This window comes from Globicephala melas, chromosome 17 (assembly GCF_963455315.2).
Source record: "Globicephala melas chromosome 17, mGloMel1.2, whole genome shotgun sequence".
NCBI classification, from domain to species: Eukaryota; Metazoa; Chordata; class Mammalia; order Artiodactyla; family Delphinidae; genus Globicephala; species Globicephala melas.
Window position 1 is genome coordinate 47,540,897 of NC_083330.1, and position 23,788 is coordinate 47,564,684.

The window sequence follows — 23,788 nt, forward strand, 5'->3', positions numbered from 1 at the left end:
ATTTTTACACCTTATACACCATATAAAGTTATTATTACATATTGGCTACATTCCCCTGTGCTGCACATTACATCCTTGTAACTTATTTATTTTATACATAGTAGTCTGTACCTCTTAATACCCCTCACCTATCTTGTCCCTCTCCTTGATGTCTGTATCTGTGAGTCTGTTTCTGTTTTGTTATATTCGTTAATGTATTTTATTTTTCAGATTCCATATAAACTGAAAACATACAGTATTTGCCTTTCTCTGTCTGACTTATTTCACTAAGCGTAATAACGTGTAGGTCCATCCATGTTGTTGCAAATGGCAAAATTTCACTCTTTTATAGCTGAGAAATATTACATTATATCACAGCTTCTTTACCCACTTATCTGTTGATGGATACTAAGGTTGCTTTCATGTCTTGGCTACTATACGTAATGCTGCTATGAACACTGGGATGCATATATCTTTTCAAATTATTTTTTTAAATTTTCTTTGGATATGAAGAGTGGAACTGCTGGATCGTCTGGTAATTCTATTTTTAATTTTTTGAGGAACTTGCATACTGTTTTCCATAGTGGCTGTGCTGAACGGGAGAATATATTTGCAAATGATAGGTCCAATAAGGGGTTAATAATCCAAAATATATAAAGAACTCATACAATTCAATATCAAAAAAACAAACATCCCAATTAAAACATGCACAGAGGATCTAACATTCTTCCAAAGAAGACACACAGATGCCAAAAGGCACATGAAAAGATGCTCAGCATTGCTAATCATCAGGGAAATACAACTCAAAACCACAATGAGACATCACCTTACATCTGTCAGAATGGTTATTATCAAAGCCATGTTGGCAAGGATGTGGAGAAAAGGGAACCTTTGTGCACTGTTGGTGGAGACGTAAACCGGTGTAGCCACTATGGAAAACAGTATGGAGATTCCTCAAAAAATTAAAAATAGGACTACCATATGATCCAGCAATTCCACTCCTAGCTATTTACTGGAAGAAAAAAACACTAATTAGAAAAGATACATGCACCCCAAATTTCACTGCAGCATTATTTACAATAGCCAAAATATGGAAGTAATCAAAGTGTCCTTTAATATACTTTTTTTTTTTTTTTTCGCTGCACCTTTTGCCTTTGTGGGATCACAGTTTCCTGACCAGGGACTGAAACAGGGCCATGCCAGTGAAAGCCCAGAATCCTAACCACTAGGCCACCAGGGAACTCCCAACTTTTAATCAACTAAGATTCATGAAATCAGGGACCTGATCCAGAACAAAAGAAATAATCAATAAATACCTCTTCACATATACACTACTAGGGGTTTGGTTTGCTAATATTCATTTAGGATGTTTAAAATACATTAAATACATTAAATACATAAAATACATTAAAATACATAAAATACATAAAAATACATTAAAATACAAGTGAAAGTAGTTTTCAGTTTTTCTTTTTTTATGCTTCAGAATAGTTTATGTAACAAAGACACTGTTTACAAACCTGTGCCCTTGTGCCTCTTCAGAGTACAGATGATTTAGGGTAGAGATTTTCAATTTCTTCATGCTTTTTGGTTTAATCAGCTTTCCTAAACTCATTAAGTCAGTTTTGATAATTTAAGTTTTCTTAGAAATTATCATTTTATCTTGAAAGTAAAATTTATCATTGCAAAGCTTTACATAGTACTTTCATACAACTGGTTAAATTTTCATATCTGTGGTCTTTAAATTTGTTTGGATTTTCTATGTAGGTAAGTGTAGTATTGGCAAATAAGGAAAGTTTCACCTCTTTTCATTTTTTTATACCACTAACCTCTATTTGTTGGAACGTTGTATTGACTGAGGTTCAAGTACAAGCAGTGAAAGCATGTATCCTTGTCTTGGTCCTTAGTGCTAAAATTAACTTCAATATTAAGTTTGATTTTTAAATTTTTTAAACAGATAACTTATCAGGTTAAGGAAATTGCTTCTCTATTCATTTGGCAAAACTTGCCTGTAAAACTATCTGGGTGTAGAATCTTATTTTGAGTGTTGATTTAATTTCTTTAATAGCGATTGCATTCATTAGTTTTCTAATTCTTCTTGAATCAATTTTGGTAACACACGTAGAAAATGATTCATTTCTTCTAATTGTATAAAAGTATCAGTATAAACCATTCATGATATTCCTTTACGACTTCTAAAGTCTCTATTATTGTATTTATAACTATAGACACTTTTTTAAAAAATTTTTATTTGTACCTTTCCTCTTTTTTCTTCACTCTTGCCTTGAGATCTGTCTTTGTCTATTTTCCTCACTCTTTCAGAAAACCAGTTTTTGGTTATTTTTTCTATTTAATTATTTTCTGATCTTAACTTTATTTTTTCTACTAAAGATTTACCCTGTAGTTTTTCTTCTAAACTCTTGAGAAAATGCTGAGCTTATTTATTTTCCATCTTACTAATTTTTAAATCAATGCATTAAAGCTGTAAAATTTTCTAAGTACTCTTTCAATGTATTCCAACAGTTTTAATATCTAATACTTTCATTATGGCTACTTAAAAATATTTTGAGTTTCATTGTGATTTCCATCTTTAATGCAGAAGTTATTTAGGAATACGTTTCTGAACATATGGGGTTTTTTAAATTGTTGGTTTCTAATTTAACTGCATTATGATCAGAGAAAATCTGAATGATGTAAAGTCTGGAAATACATTCAGAATTCCTTTATTTAATACATAATCAATTTTTAAATAAATGTCACATATGTCTTTGAAAGGAATGTGCATTCTCTATTCACTGAAATAGGTATAAACATTACACACCTATGTAATACATGCGTTACTGAATCAAGTTTGTTAGTTTTATCAAATCTTCTCCATTTTTACTGTTTTCCTGTTTAATGTATTAACTTCAGATTAAAACATATGTTTAGAAACTTCCACTGAATTGTGCACTAGTCAAACCTGGTCAAACTTGGTAACTCCCCCCACAGTCTGCTTTGCTTATGTTTTATGCTGTGTTATTAGGTACACAATGTTGAACCAGGATTTTATCTTCCTAGTGGATTATTCCATTTGTTACTAATACTTTGTGTCTTAAGGTTAATTACGACTGATGTTAACCTTCCTGCACTAGCTCTCTCCTGATATGTACTTCCATAGCTTATCTTTTCCTATCCTCATTTTTTTTTTTTTTTTTACGGTATGCGGGCCTCTCACTGTTGTGGCCTCTCCCGTTGCAGAGCACAGGCTCCGGAAGCGCAGGCTCCGCGGCATGTGGGATCTTCCCGGACCGGGGCACGAACCCGCGTCCCCTGCATCGGCAGGCGGACTCTCAACCACTGTGCCGCCAGGGAAGCCCTCCTATCTTCATGTTTTAGACTTTCTGTTGGTGCTGTTTTAGGTATGTTCTTATTAAGCCCATCGGAGAGGAATCATATCAATCAACCAACCAATAAACCTGATTGGATAGTCTATCTTTTAAAGGTTAAGTGAGTTTTTTTGATTGAATAGCTTTTCTCTTTGGGGTGGGGAGTGGGGTTCTCATTTTCCTCCTTTCCTGTATTCTTCTGTATTAATAGGTTTTTGAAGGTTTTTTAAAAAAGTTTCTTTCCCTCTGCTTTGGTTTAATAAAGTCCAAGTAAGAGTATTCAGTGTTTCTATTCTCTCAAATTCTCAAATTCAGTAGAAAAATTTACAACTTTATTTTCACCCATCTGTAACTGAAATTTAACATTTCCTTCACTTATGAATATGAACAACAAACCATGAATAGTTTTTTTTTTTTAAATAAATTTATTTATTTATTTTTGGCTGCATTGGGTCTTTGTTGCTGCATGTGGGCTTTCTCTACTTGCGGTGAGGGGGGGCTACCCTTCATTGTGGTGCGCGGGCTTCTTATTGCGGTGGCTTCTTGTTGCAGAAAATGGGCTCTAGGCATGCGGGCTTCAGTAGTTGTGGCACATGGGCTCAGCAGTTGTGGCTCTCAGGCTCTAGAGCGCAGGCTCAGTAGTTGTGGCGCACGGGCTTAGTTGCTCCGCAGCATGTGGGATCTTCCTGGACCAGGGATCGAACCCGTGTCCCCTGCATTGGCAGGTGGGTTCTTACCACTGCACCACCAGGGAAGTCTCATGAATAGTTTTTATAGTACCTCTCACACTGTCACCAATAGAAATCACAGATAATTTCATCTTATATTTCAGTTTTAATAGAGATCTAGAATAACTATTTACACTCAAAACCACTTTGAAATTATAATTGTTAAAAGCATGGCTTGCTCACTAATATGTTAATAAATAAGCATATATGTACTATCATATTATAAATTTGTAAAAATACCTGATAGCTATACTTCAGGAATAATTGGTTCCCTTTGTAATGCTATGTGTTTTGTTTTATAAATTTGAAAACATTCCGAGAAAGGATCTATAGGTTTCACCAAACTACCAAAGTGTTCATGGCATAAAAAAGGTTAAGAAAAAAACCCCAATATATTAAACTGTACAACACCTGTAGTAAATCTGTTCCAACTTGATTTTGTTGGCTGTTTTGGTTAGTATTAAAGTTTTTCAAACATTCTAGAAATTTGGGTTGTACACTTTTGTGAAAGATTTTTGGTGCTGTTTTTGTTTTGTTTTTAAAATTTTATCTTCTCCTACGTTCCCCCACGGCATGTTTTGTAGCTACCTCCACTTAGGTCTCCATCCCAAAACCAGTCCTAAGATGGTGGTTCAGAGTAGTAGTGTAGACCCGGTTACAGAGTCAGTGGGGACTTAGTTAAATTCCTACTTATTATGGTATGTCTCCTACCTTTCTAAGCTCTCAGCCCCATGAAAGTTCAAGCAGTGGTTAGTAGAAGTTTTTTTCAGCCTCCTTTCTTGAGCAAAATATCCTGACCCTACTCCTTGGCTTCAAGCAGGGAACGAGAATCCAATCCTCTACCTCCTGTGGATAAGGTGGCCTTTGTGGATTTGGGAAGATTTAAAGGGAAGGGATAAAAATGTTTATATATCACCATCTTTAACCAGTTTTATACGGAGAGGTCTAAATATTGTTTGTTCATAGTCGGTAATTTTAGTTTCTCTCTTTTATCTAGATTTTCATTATTTTAAACTCAGGAATGAATCTTGATTTTGTTTTTACCAAAAAGTTTTAAAACATCTGTCTAGTCTAGGTAATCATATACCTTTTCTGTGACTTGTTAATATGGTAAATTAATATTTCCTAATATTGACTCAATTGTGTGTCTAAATGAGCTGAATTTGATTATGGTATAAATTTCTTCTGAACAATATATTTAAGATATTACACCCATGTTCACAAGTGAAACCTGACTTTCTTTGTGTATTATGTGGATGTGTCATCTTTTTAAAATTTGGTATTACCATGTTAATGGTTTCAATAAGAACTAGGACGATTACTAAAATTACTTTCTGATTTTATGAGGCTAGCTGTGTAAATCCAAATTTGTTAACTCCATCCAGAATTTAGGAACTCTTCCCTTAGATGTGGAGCTCACCTCTAATATTGTTCTGCATTTCACTATTTTGCTTGGTTTTTAGCGTAGCTTTGTGAAATCTCAAGGATCCAACACATGATCAGAACCAGATGGCAGGATTCCATGTCACCTCCTTTGTGCTGGCAAGAATTTCCAAGTTTTACATAACTGAGCTGGTAGGCTGCAAATTTAATTTGGGGTTGGATTTTTAGGTTAAAAGAAAAAAAAATCTCCAAAAAGTCTAGTTTTATGTTTAAAAAATATTTGGAATCCTTATGGTAAAATATTACTTTGTAAACACATTTGTGCTTAGTCATGTTATAAGTAACAGAAAATAGGCATATTGTTCAGATTCCAACACTGGTACTGCTGCAGAAGGATAACCTTAATGGTACATCCTACCCATCCATCAAGCAAGGGATCATACTTCCCACAGAGGAGTGTTACAGCTTCCACAGAAGCTCAGCTCCAGTGTTCCCAAAGATGTGGCCTGGGGCAGAGAGGAACCAAAGAAAAACATACCATATGTCCCTGTTTTACGGCTGCCACAGAAAAAAGGGGATAGACTACAGTTGTGTTCCTCAAGAGACTGGTTTTCTCATTAGTTAATGAATATAAAAAAGGAGCATGGAAAGATTCAAAAATAGGCTAAATTTACAATCTCATTTGTAAAAAATTGTGAAACTAAGGGCTATGTCTATGATCTGCAAGGTCTCTTCCAAATCTAAAATTCCATGATCCTTACCTATAAAAATGTAATTAATGAAAGAATGTCAAAGATGCCTTTGCACTGTCTGTGACAGGAATGGCATTCTTAACTGTGTCATGGTTCTTTGTTTAGGTACACTATTTTTTTTTCTCCCCTTCAGGCAAATTTTTTTTTTTCCCTAATAGCTTTGATATAATTTCCTTAAGCAAGCAATATCTAGTTCCACTGAATGTTTCCTCCTTAACATCTTACTCCCACAGTTTTTCTCTGCAATTTTAAATGTCTGTAAAATAATCTTAATTTTCCTGATTTATATCATACTTATTCTTAGGATCTTAAACTTATGGTTATTTCCCCTAGGAGTATCTTTCATTTTGTATTCTTAACAAATGTTCTATTGTCTCAGTGCTATGAAAGAAAGATTTTTCTAGACACAGTATTTATCCATCATCAGCTTATTTCAAGTTTTATACACAGACGTAGCCTACAATCATGTTTTAACTCCTTATGGTAGAGGACTCTACTAACAAGACCAAGATTATGGGTTAGATCTCCAAGTGGATTACTGAGTCCTGTTTATTTGTCTCATGGCCAAAGATTACACTGTTGATCTTAATAAGCTGTTTTGCAAATGTGTACCTTTTGTTAAAAAATTGCCTAGAAGAATACGGATGGCTCAGTGCAAATTCATTACCGCCATTAGAAAATATTCAAAACACATGCCCTAATAAAAGAGGAAGAACGGGTTGCTATTCCTACCCTCAAGATGGTACTGATAAATATAATTTACTATATTTTCTGAAAAATCATCTTTTTATATTACTGCATGTTGAGCAATGATACTTGGAAACTGAATTTATACTTTGTAATAAAATATCATACAATAATACAGGAAGGTATCTGAATTACCTTATAGTAATAATTTCCCCTGGGTTTGCCCTTATGAACCAGCTACAGTTGATTTTGGCAGGATATTCAGAAGGCCAGCCTGGGCTCGTGATTATACCACTTGGTACTTGAATTTGTTCTGGAGTTTCTCCACAAGCTGGAAGATAGTCAAAGCAATCTTAGCTAATTATTATACTTTAAAACAAAGCATTAAGTAAATCAGTATTTATTTAAAAAGAAAACTTCAGACATCAAATCATATACAATAAAATATAGTATTGCCGACCTTAAAAAGCTTTTATTATTCTAATGAAATTATTTTATTTTCTTCCCTTTTAGTCAAAGTATCTTATTCTAATTAAATACAACGTTTTAGGGAGGTGTGGAAGTTTTCAAATTGGATCTCTGAATAACATTAAAATTGTTAAATTGCTAGCGTTAGCCATGGAGATCAGTTGATCCATCTATCTTTTTTCAAAATTCACTTTTAAATTTATTTTATTATAAACCAGCTAAAGTTCAACTTTACTGAACTACTTTTTGGACACTTTAAATTTAAAAAAATCAGATAAATAGTATTCTGAACACAATAATTAAAGGAAAGCACATATAAACATAACAGTAAGATGCTGGGTTGTTAAGAAGTTAGTGGATGATTGGATAAAGGCAGCAAAACATTACTTCAAAATTACTTCAAAGCAGTTCTTTAATTCATTCCATGAATACTTCGAAACTTTATTACAGGGTCATAAATGATTCCTAAATTATTTTAAAAATAAAGGCTTGAAATAGTCAGTGATTAAAGTAGCATGGTGTGGTTAGATATCTAAATATCCTAGAACAGAGAATAAATTTAAACTACTACCAACACTTTCCCTGTATTCTTCTCCTTTCATTATCTTGAACTCTCACAGTTCACATTTTACCAATCCAGAATTCTGCTGATAATCTGACAATTTATTCTCCCTTAATTTGTAAAAGAGTCACTGGTTACAAGAAAATGCAATGAATGTTTAAACCTTCAGGAAAATGTAAAATCTTGGAACCTCTTGTCTGATACAATTTTGACAAACTGGATTAGCTTATTTTTAAAGTAAGAGCAGATTAGAAGGAGCAAATTAGAAGTGGGGAGAGCAGCTGCCTAAACGACCACTGTGTGTGTGTGTGTGTGTGTGTGCGCGCGTGCGTGTGTGTAATAGAGGTTACAGTCTGCTCAACTTAGGGTAATTATGCTAGGAAGTGATTTTACAAAGTTTGTATCCGTAATGATCAAAATAAAAGCAAGCTATATTGCTCAAAGAGTCAACACTTATTTCTATAGAATAACCCACTCCCTGAAAAAAACATGCAGTCGAGGTTTTAAACCTCTGCAGGCTCACGTCTAAAATGTGTCTAGTCTGGAATCAGGGTATACCGCCAAAATGATCTTGATTTTAATCACTTTTCAGACACAGAGATTCATGGCATAAAACACAAGGATATAATATATCAAGAGCCTAAGCATACATCTTATTGCCCACACACAAAGCTTCCAATTTTTTTTTGTTAAATTTCATTAAGAGTAAAATTTCCCTTACAAAAAAGTGTAATTTGATACTTTAGAAAAAGACTAAATTTATCCAAATGTGATTCTATTTTGGGCTTATTAACACTGAAGTGCCAGAGTTTTGCTTCCAACCTTGTTCTAATGAGTTATTATCACAATAATTAATGAAAAGATGCCTAAATCATTTATAAGACCTTTTTTCTTTCTTTACCTCCTCTTGCCATTTTGTAGCAGCATACTGAACAAATTCTTAAGTTCATGAAGATACAAACATACAAATAAACTGGCAAAAACTATTATCGTCTCTCCCCCAGGATGTAAAACACTGTTCATTTTCATTAAAAGATTCATTTACATTAAAGAGAATAATACAATTTTGAGTTAAACTGTTTAACTTACAAGTATAACACTGTAAATGGCATATAAGTACTGAAATACTTATTAGCTGATCTAACAGCAGTGAGACACATCCAAAAACTGGGTGGGAATAATCTATGACAAAGCAAACAACTCTTAACCTTTAAATAAATGGAGATGGAGAGACTAATTATAGGGAAAAACTAGAAATAATTTTATTATGTTTTGCTTAAATTTTTTTTCCCCAAACATCTGAGAAACCCATAGGTGGTGCTCTTATACCAAAGACTAAAGAAATTATGATCTGGTTTGGATGCTCAAAAATACTGTTGTGAATATTTTCACACAATTGCCAAAGGATAAGACATACCACTCGTAAAAAAGAGTGGTTATTTTAAGATTCAGTATTTTACATTTCTAATCCACTTAGTACTTTTATAACATTATTTAAAAATATTAATGATTCTCACCAATCAAAAACAAAATTATTTTCTCTTAATGGGTTATGAATACATATTTTGCTTAAATTTTGCAACATGACTGAGTTTGGCAGTTTGTTTTAGATCCAGCCAGTGGCTTTTTATCAACATTTTTATACGTACAATATTAATACATTGGGCATGTAGATTAATATACTCTAGCAGAACCATAACTTATTCCCTTTTATATATGAGAAAGAATAAATCCAAATGCTCAGTGTGATCAACATTAAAAATCATAAAAAAATTTCCCTCCCTTTTGAGCTTAGAGTTTGCCTACATATACTGGCAGATTTGGAATCAGGAGACCTAGATGCCATCTGTTCTATCTGCCACTATTAGCTTTGCCACAGAATAAACGACTAAACCTTTTTAAGACTTGGTTTCCTCATGTGTTAAAATAAGGAGTTGCTGTTTGGATATCTCTAAGGTCTATTTCAGCCCTAAATTATGGCCCCCCTCATCATCATAATATATTTCCACTAGATTTCTGATACTTATCAGGAAGCACTGATACATTTTTTTCGCATTTCATCACTTTGCATTTTCTCTTTGATCCACTGAGATCACACTTCCAATTCTTACCTTTACCCCTTAAGAACTGTGTTAGCAAGCAAAGGCCATCACTGAGCTCACCACCAAATCAAATGTACCCTCACTCCCAATGGTACCTGATCTCTCCAGAGCACCTGGCAGTGAATTTTTTCCTCTTGATACTGTACTACCTTGACTTTGCTGACATCACTCTTCTGGTTCTTCTAACTCAGACTACTCAGTGTTAGTTCTCTAGCACTAGATCCTTCTTCTTCAGAGAGCTCCTGATGTACTGGTGTACATGGTTCATGCCCAAGCCTTCTACTCTTCTCACTCTCTATGGAAGATCTCATTCACTCCTACATTTCCACTATGATCTATAGTTCATGAATTGAAAAATCTTTAACCCAGAGATTTTGCACAATCAAGGGCCCACTGGACATTCCAACCTCAAATTCAACATGATCAGAACTGCGTGTTTCTCAAATCCTTCTCTTTATTCTATATTCTGAACCGTTATTATCTTAGCCATCATATTTGGCAAAAGGAATAGTCATTTCACCTAATTCAAGTAAAAAGAAAACTTACTTTAAGAATACCACAAGCAATCTCAAGGATTTTTTAAGCACAGGAAATAAAGCTCACAGCAGCTAAAACTAGAAATCTCGAAGTCAGAACCTGAGGCTGCCTTCACCACCTCTTAAATCAAGGCTTGCTTTTTCTCCTATATATCTGCCCCAATCTTCCAACTGGCTTTCTGAGTCCTCTACTTTTCCATTATTTCAGTATCTCATAATGATTTCCCATTCCCAACTTATAATAACACTTCAGCTTAAGTATCTACCATCAACTGTAATTTCACTGTTTTCTTATTTTGTTATATTTATACTATTATTCATTTCATATTATACCCTTTTCCATAAAGGATTTGAGGTGACTTATTATTGCAATCAGTTTTTTTTGTTTTTTTGCGGTACATGGGTCTCTCACTGTTGTGGCCTCTCCCGTTGCAGAGCACAGGCTCCAGACGCGCAGGCTCAGCGGCCACGGCTCACGGGCCTAGCTGCTCCGCGGCATGTGGGATCTTCCTGGACCGGGGCACGAACCCGTGTCCCCTGCATCGGCAGGGGGACTCTCAACCACTGCGCCACCAGGGAAGCCCCGCAATCAGTTTGATAATACTTAAGCATCCACTTCCTCAAAAAACTGCCTACCACATAGAGTGCTGCAAGAATTAAATACAATTATTTTGGTAAAGGAATTAGCACACTGCTTGGATTACAGCAAGTTGTTAATAAATAACGTCACAAGATATGCCAAATCAGATTGGTTGGCAGTAATGCCTGGAATGAGGTACTGAGATGATTGCTAAGGCAGTGTTCAGGCTAAATGGGAAAGAGGGCAGTGATTGTTCATTTAATATGTGCTGGGCACCATTACACTCTTGAAAGAATGGGAAATTATGCCACAATTAACTGGTTATCTGACATGGGTTGGGATACATACTCACAAAACATTGCTTTATGGAATGAATTTCTTTTTGCTCTAAAGAAAATTTTTATTTGGTTCTGCTAGTTTGAACCTCATCTTTCTAGATTTTGACTATACTCCAATTTAGGATGTACCAAACCTGACCTTCTCTTACCTCCATTTATTCTAGCCGTATCTTCTCTATTGTTTACACATAGTTATTTTATCAATAGCTACTGTCTGGTTATTTCTTCAATAGAGTTAGTTTATATGTAATTGGCAAATAGAGGAATCTTCTCAGTATAATGCAAAGTTGTGAAAGATCTTATTCCCAGCATATTAATGATTTGAAGTAACCAGGGGCAGGAGAAAACCCCTACAGAAGCACCTTCCTTTACTGCAAGAAGTGGTTACTTTTACTGGTTTAAAGAATTACTTGACTTTCCTTTATATTAAGCTATCTTGGGAGGCTGCAAGTATAGACGGAGATGTGAACACCTTTCCCCACTATCAAAATAAAATAAAACACCTTAATTGATGAAGGGTATCTCCGAATTATGTTTTTAGTTTTGATTAAACTGGTCTCCACTAGAAGCAAATATCTTCAAGGAGGAAGTATGAACTCCAGAGTACATGGCTGCAAAGTATGGACTGGGTCTAGGTGTAAACGTCAGAAGATATCTGTGCTGCCATCTGGATCGATATTTTACTTGGTAGGGCTAGACTTAAAAAGTTACACAGCTGGAAGCAATCTGTACCAACACTACCTTTCTCATAAGCCCTGTTAGTTTAGTGTTCACTTTTGCAGAATGTGAGATTTTCCAGGAACACACACATGGCATTATGGCAGGAATGACTATATTTTAGTCTTTGTTCATTTTGCTTCCTTAATATATCACTTAATAACCAGTATCAACTTTTTGTTCTCAGAACACAAATATCTACCAAAAAAAAAATCTATTTAATTTACTTTAGTCAGTATCTTTCGATATAAACAAATGCTCATGTATTTTGGATGATGATGATGATATGTAACTCTACTTTTGATAAATTTCCCATAACTCCAGAAACAGAAGCTCCCAAATTAAAAGAGTTCTAAACATTCATTCAAAAAAGGTAGCAACTTTCAACTTGGATAGAGACTTCTTCACAGGAGAATGCAGTGATTAGGTTATCTGATTAGTCCCCAAAAGCCTATTTCATTTGTAGTGAATCTAGTGTACAGGACATTTGGAATGAAAAATAAAAGAAAATGCCATTATTACAATGCTACTGGTTAAAATGCACTAAAAAGCTAAACTAAATATATACAGTTTTAAATTTACCATGTATGTTCTCAATGAAGAAAAGGAGAATTAACTGAAGAATAAATAGGTAGAGATTCTCTGATGGAGTTCTTAATAAGATTTTGACAATTTCCGGGTTTAAAACACAAAGATCCCACTGTATAGTTTAGAAAATAGGATAAAACTGATTGAGAAACACTCAAGACTTCTTCATGTTTATTCTGATACTTGTGCAATAGTCCCACAGAAAAGCAAATAACTATGGTTTTAAAACTAGATTAGTCCATCATACCTATTATCTTTAAAGCAACCATTTAAAAAATATAAACTGGTCCAACGACCTCTCCTTTAGAGGCTACATGGGAGAGAAGAGGGTAACTTCAAAGTAACGTCGAATAAACTGCCCTTCAATTTGAGATTTCATGGTTTTTAAAGCTTGAAAAAAAGAGGCACGCAAGGAAATTTATGGTTAGAAATGAGCTACTTTTAAAAGAAAAAGTACAATTTCCTGTTCCACACATGAAGAATTGGGTTTCTTTTCAAAACCGACAAGGGTTGTTGGCACTTTATGGCTAAAAGGGACCTGAAATCTTTGTGCCTTTGGTTTTAACAAACCACAAAACTGAAATGTAAGTAAAAATCAGCTATGTTTACTGACCACCTTAAGTACATAAGATACAATACGAAAAGCACAAAAGAGGGGCTAAGAGGGGCTTCCCTGGTGGTGCAGTGGTTGAGAGTCCGCCTGCCGATGCAGGGAACACGGGTTTGTGCCCCGGTCCAGGAAGATCCCACATGCTGCGGAGCGGCTGGGCCCGTGAACCATGGCCGCTGAGCCTGTGTGTCCGGAGCCTGTGCTCCGCAACGGGAGAGGCCACAGCAGTGAGAGGCCTGCGTATCGCAAAAAAAAAAAAAAAAAAAAAGGGCACAAAAGAAGAGAATGAAGAAAATTAATGCTCTCATTGACATTGAAGTTTCGTAAAAATGATTTATGCTTACTAACTGAATCCAAGAAACATAAACAGGTATGAGAACATACAAGACAATATGATCCTAAATGATATAATGCATAAAGTAATTTAAAGCAATGCATCATAGGGCATGGGGTATTATTAAACAGAAAAAATAAGTCCTACATTTGGGCCTGCATTATGTAAGTCAAGTTTACTCGACTTTTAACATAGTATTTCCTTCATTGAAAAGAAGTAAAAAGAGCACATTCCAAATTAAAAGAATTTAATGACTCAATTCTATAGATACCAGTTAAGGCAAGATAGGCTACTGCTAAAAGAAGTGATATGATACAAATATTCTGTGAAGATTACTTTGCTGAACTGTAACCTGTGGGAAGGGAAACTGGTGAGGCAAAGAGATCAGCTAAGAAGCAAATACAGAAGCTCCACTACTTGTAAAATTTTACTTTATGACAGTTTCAGTATGAAACAAAAGCACGCTCACCCTGTTCACAAGCGAAGGACAGCATTTATAGTCAACCGTGGTCACTATCATTTGGCCATCTCGTTTTTCAGAGTATAGAGTGTTTTATAAATACTAACTCCATTTTGGCTGTTAAATACAAAAGCAATTCCACATGATGAAAATACGAATAAGAAGGGTTTGATTCCAACGGAAATAAACGAAATTAATAAAATACCATCTTCAAAATAATAAATTAGTGAGCAAATGGTGACTGTTGGACAGCCATGTGGGATGAGAGTACGAATGAGTCTGAGGGTAGTAAGTGAATCGAGCAATGGCAAATGCTGTGCCTCTGTAAGCAATAAAAGGCACCGAGACACGGGAAGATTAAAATGTATAGTTAGATGATTAGCATGGAAAGCAGACACCAATTTAGAAGGGCACCAGTTTGAAAACTTATGGCTAAGTATGGTGCACAGTGCTGAAGATGAGATTTTTGTTGCAAGTCAGAAGCTTATGGTTCACAAGTTCAAGGCCCATGAGTATACTCAAAATGAGGCGTGTGTGGTCAGGTCTGTGGGTCCCATGGCTGATGATAATGTTATTGCCTATCAGGCACTTCCTTTTCTTGTGTCTTTTCGCATTTAATTCTTATTATTATTAGTCCTATTTAACCAATGAGGAAAAAATGGAGGCACAGAGAAGTTATGTTCCTAAGGTCAGAAAAGTGTCACAGCTGGGATTGGACCACAGGCAGTAGGCTTCAGAGCTGCACTCTTAACCACTAAGACACACTACTGCCCACTAGGGAGCTCCCTATGACACCTGGAATAATTATCAGGGGGTGGGCGGAAAGCTGCCTCAACAGAATTTCAACAAAGATAAAAACGGTCTGTTTTGGTAAAAAATGTCTTGGTCCTATATTAATGTGCAGAGAAAAGGTATAGGATCTATGATAACACAGAGAAAGAGGGTATCCTTAGATTTAAAGCTTCTAAAGACTGATTCCTATTTGCTACAAATCTATATGGGGACTGCAGGCAGGAAGAAACTGCTTCTTAGTCTCTTTGGAATTAAAAAAATGACTTTGTAAACAGGATTCTAGAACTTTTTAATAATAAAACGTACATATATACATTAACTATAGGTTAGCTGATTAGGGAATGGGGCAGAATAGAAGCAATAAGGGTATGCAGTGAATGCTGAGGGAGCTATTTCAAAGGAAAGAGAAACAGAGAAGAGGAAAGTAGAGAAGGCTGGGTGATTAATGAAAAGTGGTTGTGTTCTTAAAGATACTTAATACTGGACAGATTGGTCAGAGTTTACAAAGCAAGCATACTTAGTATGAAGGCCGTGGGTCACTGACAACACAGGGCAAGTACCAAGTGAGTATCAGAATCTGCAAGATGAATGACGTGGAAGTACAAGAGTGGTCCTTTGGCAGGCTGTGCCCCGTATGACACAGCTCAGCCCTCAACTCAACAGGGAACCAAAGAAGTCCTGGCCAGGAAGAAACTTCTTCAGTTTGAAAATCCCCTTCTTGCAACTTGACTGGGCTTTTTTTTTTTTTTTGGCGGTATGCGGGCCTCTCACTGTTGTGGCCTCTCCCGTTGCAGAGCACAGGCTCCGGACGCGCAGGCTCAGCGGCCATGGCTCATGGGCCCAGCCGCTCCGCGGCATGTGGGATCTTCCCGGACCCGGGCACGAACCCACGTCCCCTGCATCGGCAGGCGGACTCTCAACCACTGCGCCACCAGGGAAGCCCTTGACTGGGTTTGTTGCTCGCACTTAGCATCTTGATTTCTTTGACTCCTTTAATAGCTGAGCTGTCATAATGGAAATGTCAGAACAGTCAACACACTAAGGATGGACTGAGCCGGAAGGAGAGAGAGGTTGGACGTGATACTATCCCTGAGAATTACTCCAAATTTCATTCTAATTTTTTCAAGAAGTCAGCAAACTGAACTTTTCTTTTTAGGGAAATAAGTAGTAGCACTCTAACAGCAATATTTACTAGTCTAAGATGAGAAAGCTTTTAATTATCATTTAAAAGGTAAGAATCAGGGGGCACCTTCAAGATGGCGGAGGAGTAAGACGTGGAGATCACCTTCCTCCCCACAAACACATCAAAACTACACCTACATGTGGAACAACTCCTACTGAAACCTACTGAACACTGACAGAAGACCTCAGACCTCCCAAAAGGCAAGAAACTCCCCACGTACCTGGGTAGGGCAAAAGAGAAAAGGAAAAAGAGAGACAAAAGAATAGGGATGAGACCTGCACCTCTGAGAGGGAGCTGTGAAGTAGGAAAAGTTTCCACACACTAGGAAGCCCCTTCATGGGCGGTGGCGGGGGGGCGTAAACTTTGGAGCCACGGAGGAGAGCACAGCAACAGGGGTGCGGAGGGCAAAGTGAGAGATTCCTGCACAGAGGATCGGTGCCGACCGGCACTCACCAGCCCGAGAGGCTTGTCTGCTCACCCACCGGGGTGGGCAGGGGCTGGGAGCTGAGGCTCGGGCTTCGGTTGGATCCCAGGGAGAGGACTGGAGTTGGTAGCGTGAACACAGCCTGAAGGGGGTTACTGCGCCACGGCTAGCTGGGAGGGAGTCCAGGAAAAAGTCTGGACCAGGCTAAGAGGCAAGAGACCATTGTTTTGGGGTGCTCGAGGAGAGGGGATTCAGAGCACCGCCTAAACGAGCTCCAGAGATGGGTGCAAGCCACAGCTTTCAGCGTGGACCCCAGAGACAGGCATGAGACGCTAAGGCTGCTGCTGCAGCCACCAAGAAGCCTGTGTGCAAGCACAGGTCACTATCCACACCTCCCCTCCCGAGAGCCTGTGCAGCCCGCCACTGCCAGGGTCCCAGGATCCAGGGACAGCTTCCCTGGGAGAACTGACTGCACTCAGGCTGTTGCAACGTCACACCAGCCTCTGCCCCGCATTCCATACCCCTTCCTCCCCTGCGGCCTGAGTGAGCCAGAGGCCCTTAATCAGCTGCTCCTGTAACCCCGTCCTGTCTGGGCGGGAACAGATGCCCTCAGGCGACCTACACACAGAGGCGGGTCCAAATCCACAGCTGAACCCCAGGAGCTGTGCAAGCAAAGAAGAGAAAGGGAAATCTCAAAGAAGAGAAAGGGAAATCTCTCAGCCTCAGGAGCAGTGGATAAAATCTCCACAATCAACCTGATGTACCCTGCATCTGTGGAATACATGAATAGACAACGAATCATCCCAAAATTGAGGCAGTGGACTTTGGGAGCAACTGTAGACTTGGGGCTTGCTTTCTGTATCTAATTTGTTTCTGGTTTTACGTCTATCTTAGTTTAGTATTTAGAGCTTATTAGCATTGGTAGATTTGTTTATTGATTTGGTTGCTCTCTTCTTTTAATTTTATATTTATATACTTTTTCTTCCTTTTTCTCTTTTTGTGAGTGTGTATGTGCACACTTCTTTGTGTGATTTTGTCTGTACAGCTATGCTTTTGCCATTTGTCCTAGGGTACTGACTGTCCGTTGTTTTTTTTTTAGTGTAGTTTTTAGCATTTGTTATCATTGGTGGATCTGCTTTTTGGTTTCGCTGCTCTCTTCTTTCTCTTTTTTTAATTACTTTTTTCTTTTTACTAATTTTTTTCTATTTTAATAACTGTATTTTATTCTTTCTTTCTTTCTTTTTCTCCCTTTTCTTCTGAGTTGTGTGGCTGACAGGGTCTTGATGCTCTGGCTGGGTGTCAGACCTGAGCCTCTGAGGTGGGAGAGCCGAGTGCTGGACATTGGTCCACCAGAGACCTCCCGGCTCCACATCAAATGGCAAAAGCTCTCCCAGAGATCTGCATCTCAATGCTAAGACCCAGCTCCACTCAACGACCAGCAAGCTACAGTGCTGGACACCCTATGCCAAACAACTAGCAAGACAGGAACGCAACCCCACCCTTAGCAGAGAGGCTGCCTAAAATCATAATAAGGTCACAGACACCCCAAAACACACCACCAGACATGGACCTGCCCACCAGAAAGACAAGACCCAGCCTCATCCACCAGAACACAGGCATCAGTCCCCTCCACCAGGAAGCCTACACAACCCACTGAACCAACCTTAGCCACTGGGGACAGACAACAAAAACAATGGGAACTACGAACCTGCAGCCTGCAAAAAGGAGACCCCAAACACAGTAAGTTAAGCAAAATGAGAAGTCAGAGAAATACACAGAAGATGAAGGAGCAAGATAAAAACCAACCAGACCAAACAAATGAAGATGAAATAGGCAGTCTACCTGAAAAAGAATTCACAGTAATGATAGTAAAGATGATCCAAAATCTTTGAAATAGAATGGAGAAAATACAAGAAACGTTTCACAAGGACCTAGAAGAACTAAAGATGAAACAAACAATGATGAACAACACAATTAATGAAATTTAAAATTCTCTAGAAGGAATCAATAGCAGAAAAAATGAGGCAGAAGAACAGATAAGTGACCTGGAAGATAAAATAGTGGAAATAACTACCACAGAGCAGAATAAAGAAAAAAGAATGAAAAGAATTGAGGACAATCTCAGAGACCTCTGGGACAACATTAAACACACCAACATTCGAATTATAGGGGTCCCAGGAGAAAAGAAAAAAAAAGGGACTGAGAAAATATTTGAAGAGATTACAGTTGAAAACTTCCCTAATATGGGAAAGGAAATAATCAACTCCAGGAAGCACAGAGAGTCCCATACAGGATAAATCCAAGGAGAAACGCCAAGACACATATTAATCAAACTGTCAAAAATTAAATACACAGAAAAAATATTAAAAGCAGCAAGGGAAAGCAACAATTAACATACAAGTGAATCCAGATAAGGTTAACAGCTGATCTTTCAGCAGAAACTCTGCAAGCCAGAAGGGAGTGGCAGGACATATTTTAAAGTGATGAAAGGGAAAAGCCTACAACCAAGATTACTCTACCCAGCAAGGATCTCATTCAGATTTGATGGAGAAATTAAAACCTTTACAGATATGCAAAAGCTAAGATAATTCAGCACCAACAAACCAGCTCTACAACAAATGCTAAAGGAACTTCTCAAGGCAGGAAACACTAGAGAAGGGAAAGACTTACAATAACAAACCCAGAACAATTAAGAAAATGGTAATAGGTACATACATATCGATAACTACCTTTAATGTAAATGGACTAAATGCTCCCACCAAAAGACACAGACTGGCTGAATGGATAAAAAACAAGACCTGTACATATGCTGTCTACAAGAGACCCACTTCAGACCTAGGGACACATATGGACTGAAAGTGAGGGGATGGAAAAAGATATTCCATGCAAATGGAAATCAAAAGAAAGCAGGAATAGCAATTCTCAATTCTCATATCAGACAAAGCAGACTTTAAAATAAAGACTATTACAAGAGACAAAGAAGGACACTACGTAATGATCAAGGGATCAATCCAAGAAGAAGATATAACAATTGTAAATATTTATGCACCCAACATAGGAGCACCTCAATACATAAGGCAAATGCTAACAGACATAAAAGGGGAAATCGACAGCAACACAATCACAGTAGGGGACTTTAACACCCACTTTCATGGATGGATGATGGACAGATCATCCAAAATGAAAATAAATAAGGAAACACAAGCTTTAAATGATACACTAAACAAGATGGACTTAATTGATATTTATAGGACATTCCATCCAAAAACAGCAGATAACACTTTCTTCTCAAGCGCTCATGGAACATTCTCCAGGATAGATCATATCTTGGGTCACAAATCAAGCCTTGGTAAATTTAAGAAAACTGAAATTGTATCAAGTATCTTTTCTGACCACAACGCTATGAGACTAGATATCAATTACAGGAAAAGATCTGTAAAAAATACAAACACATGGAGGCTAAACAATACACTACTAAATAACCAAGAGATCACTGAAGATATCAAAGAGGAAATAAAAAAATACTAGAAACAAATGACAATGAAAACATGACGACCCAAAAAACTATGGGATTGCAGCAAAAGCAGTTCTAAGAGGGAAGTTTATAGCAATACAATCGTACCTCAAGAAACAAGACATATCTCAAATAAACAACCTAATCTTACACTAAAAGCAATTAGAGAAAGAATTAAAAAAACCCCAAAGTTAGCAGAAGGAAAGAAATCATAAAGATCTGATCAGAAATAAAAAGAAATGAAGGAAATGAGAGCAAAGATCAATAAAACTAAAAGCTGGTTCTTTGAGAAGATAAACAAAATTGATAAACCATTAGCCAGACTCATCAAGAAAAAAAGGAAGACTCCAATCAATAGAATTAGAAATGAAAAAGGAGGAGTAACAACTTACAATGCAGAAATACAGAGGGTCATAAGAGATTACTACAAGCAACTCTATGCCAATAAAATGGTGGACAACCTGGAAGAAATGGACAAATTCTTAGAAAAGCACAACCTTCCGAGACTGAACCAGGAAGAAACAGAAAATATAAACAGACCAATCACAAGCACTGAAATTGAAACTGTGATTAAAACTCTTCCAACAAACAAAAGCCCAGGAACAGATGGCCTCACAGGCCAATTCTATCAAACATTTAGAGAAGAGCTAACGCCTATCCTTCTCAAACTCTTCCAAAATATAGCAGAGGGGGGAACACTCCCAAACTCATTCTATGAGGCCACCATCACCCTGATACCAAAACCAGACAAAGATGCCACAAAAAAAGAAAACTACAGGCCAATATCACTGATGAACATAGATGCAAAAATCCTCAACAAAATACTAGCAAACAGAATTCAACAGCATATTAAAAGGATCATATACCATGATTAAGTGGGGTTTATCCCAGGAATGCAAGGATTCTTCAATATATGCAATGTGATCAATGTGATAAATTAATGTGATAAACCATATTAACAAATTGAAGGAGAAAAACCATATGATCATCTCAAAAGATGCAGAAAAAGCTTTCGACAATATTCAACACCCATTTATGATAAAAACCCTCCAGAAAGTAGGCACAGAGGGAACTTACCTCAACATAATAAAGGCCATATATGAGAAACCCACAGCCAGCATCATTCTCAATGGTGAAAAACTGAAAGCAATTCCACTAAGACCAGGAAAAAGACAAGGTTGCCCACTCTCACCACTATTACTCAACATAGTTTTGGAAGTTTTAGCCATAGCAGAGAAGAAAAAGAAATAAAAGGAATCCAAATCGGAAAAGAAGAAGTAAAATTGTCACTGTTTGCAGATGACATGATACTACACATAGAGAATCCTAAAGATGCTACCAGAAAACTAGAGCTAATCAATGAATTTGGTAAAGTTTCAGGACACAAAATTAATGCACAGAAATCTCTTGCATTCCTATACACTAATGATGAAAAATCTGAAAGAGAAATTATGGACACACTCCCATTTACCACTGTAACAAAAAGAAAAAAATACCTAGGTATAAACCTACCTGAGGAGCCAAAAGACCAGTATGCAGAAAGCTATAAGACACTGATGAAAGAAATTAAAGATGATACAAACAGATGGAGAGATCCACGTTCTTGGATTGGAAGAATCAACACTGTGAAAATCATTATACTACCCAAAACGATCTACAGATTCAATGCAATCCCTATCAAACCACCAATGGCATTTTTCACAGATCTAGAACAAAAAATTTCACATTTTGTATGGAAACACAAAAGCCCCCAAATAGCCAAAGCAATCTTGAGAAAGAAAAATGGAGCTGGAGGAATCAGCCTCTCTGACTTCAGACTATACTACAAAGCTACAGTAATCAAGACAATATGGTACTAGCACAAAAACAGAAATATAGATCAATGGAACAGGACAGAAAGCCCAAAGATAAACCCACACAAATATGGTCACCTTATCTTTGATAAAGGAGGCAGGAATGTACAGTGGAGAAAGGACAGCCTCTTCAATAAGTGGTGCTGGGAAAACTGGACAGCTACATGTAAAAGAATGAAATTAGAACACTCCCTAACACCATACACAAAAATAAACTCAAAATGGATTAAAGACCTAAATGTCAGTCCAGACAGTATAGAACTCTTAGAGGAAAACATACGCAGAACACTATATGACATAAATCACAGCAAGATCCTTTTTGACCCACCTCCTAGAGAAATGGAAATAAAAACAAAAATAAACAAACGGGACCTAATGAAACTTCAAAGCTTTTGCACAGCAAAGGAAAGCATATACAGTATTTTTTTAAATTATTTATTTTATTTATTTTTATTTTTGGCTGCACGTGGGCTCTCTCTACTTGTGACGAGCAGGGTTTACTCTTCGTTGAGGTGTGCGGGCTTCTCATGGCAGTGGCTTCTCTTTGTTGCAGAGTACAGGTTCTAGGTGCGCGGGCTTCAGTAGTTGTGGCACACAGGCTCAGTAATTGTGGCTCGCAGTCTCTAGAGCGCAGCCTCAGTAGCTGTGGCGCCCAGGCTTAGTTGCTCCACAGCATGTGGGATCTTCCCAGACCAGGGCTCAAACCCGTGTCCCCTGCATTGGCAGGCGGATTCTTAACCACTGCACCACCAGGGAAGCAAAAAGACAACCCTCAGAATGGGAGAAAATATTTGCAAACAAAGCAAGTGACAAAGGATTAATCTCCAAAATATACAAGCAGCTCATGCAGCTCAATATCAAAAAAACAAACAGCCCAATCCAAAAAAGGGCAGAAGACCTAAACAGACATTTCTCCAAAGATATACAGATTGCCAGCAAACACATGAAAGGATGCTCAACATCAGTAATCATTAAAGAAATGCAAATCAAAACCACAATGAGGTATCACCTCACATCAGTCAGAATGGCCATCATCAAGGAAACTACAGAGCTTCCCTGGTGGCGCAGTGGTTGAGAGTCCACCTGCCGATGCAGGGGACACGGGTTCGTGCCCCAGTCCAGGAAGATCCCATATGCCACGGAGCGGCTGGGCCCGTGAGCCATGGCCACTAAGTCTGCGCGTCCGGAGCCTGTGCTCTGCAATGGGAGAGGCCGCAACAGTGAGAGGCCCGCATACCGCAAAAAAAAAAAAAAAAAAAAAAAAATCTACAAACAATAAATGTTGGAGAGCGTGTGGAAAAGAGGGAACCCTCTTGCACTGTTGGTGTTGAAGGTAAATTGATACAGCCACTATGAACAGTATGGAGGTTCTTCAGAAAACTAAAAATAGAACTACCATACGACCCAGCAATCCCACTACTGGGTATATATCTTGAGAAAACCATAATTCAAAAAGAGTCATGTACCACAATGTTCATTGCAGCTCTATTTACAATAGCCAGGACATGGAAGCAAGGTAAGTGTCCATCGACAGATGAATGGATAAAGAAGATGTGGCACATATATACAATGGAATATTACTCAGCCATAAAAAGAAACGAAATTGAGTTATTTGTAGTGAGGTGGATGGAATTTGTCATACATAGTGAAGTTAGTCAGAAAGAGAAAAACAAATACCATATGCTAACACATATATATGGAATATAAAAAAAAAATGGTTCTGAAGAACCTAGGGGCAGGACAGGAATAAAGACACAGACGTAGAGAATGGACTTGAGGACACGGGGAGGGGAAGGGTCAGCTGGGACGAAGTGAGTGACATGGACATAT

General features: G+C 37.5%; 1 protein-coding gene across 2 annotated transcripts in view; it reads right to left on the reverse strand.

The window, feature by feature from the left end:
* LRP12 (LDL receptor related protein 12) overlaps window positions 1-23,788 on the reverse strand; it is an 84,435-nt gene that overhangs the window by 12,186 nt on the left and 48,461 nt on the right. For both annotated transcript variants that reach the window (XM_030863077.2, XM_030863076.2), the window contains one exon: window positions 7,093-7,228. In XM_030863077.2, coding sequence (XP_030718937.1) covers window positions 7,093-7,228 — 136 coding nt within the window. The remainder of the gene's footprint in view (window positions 1-7,092; window positions 7,229-23,788) is intronic.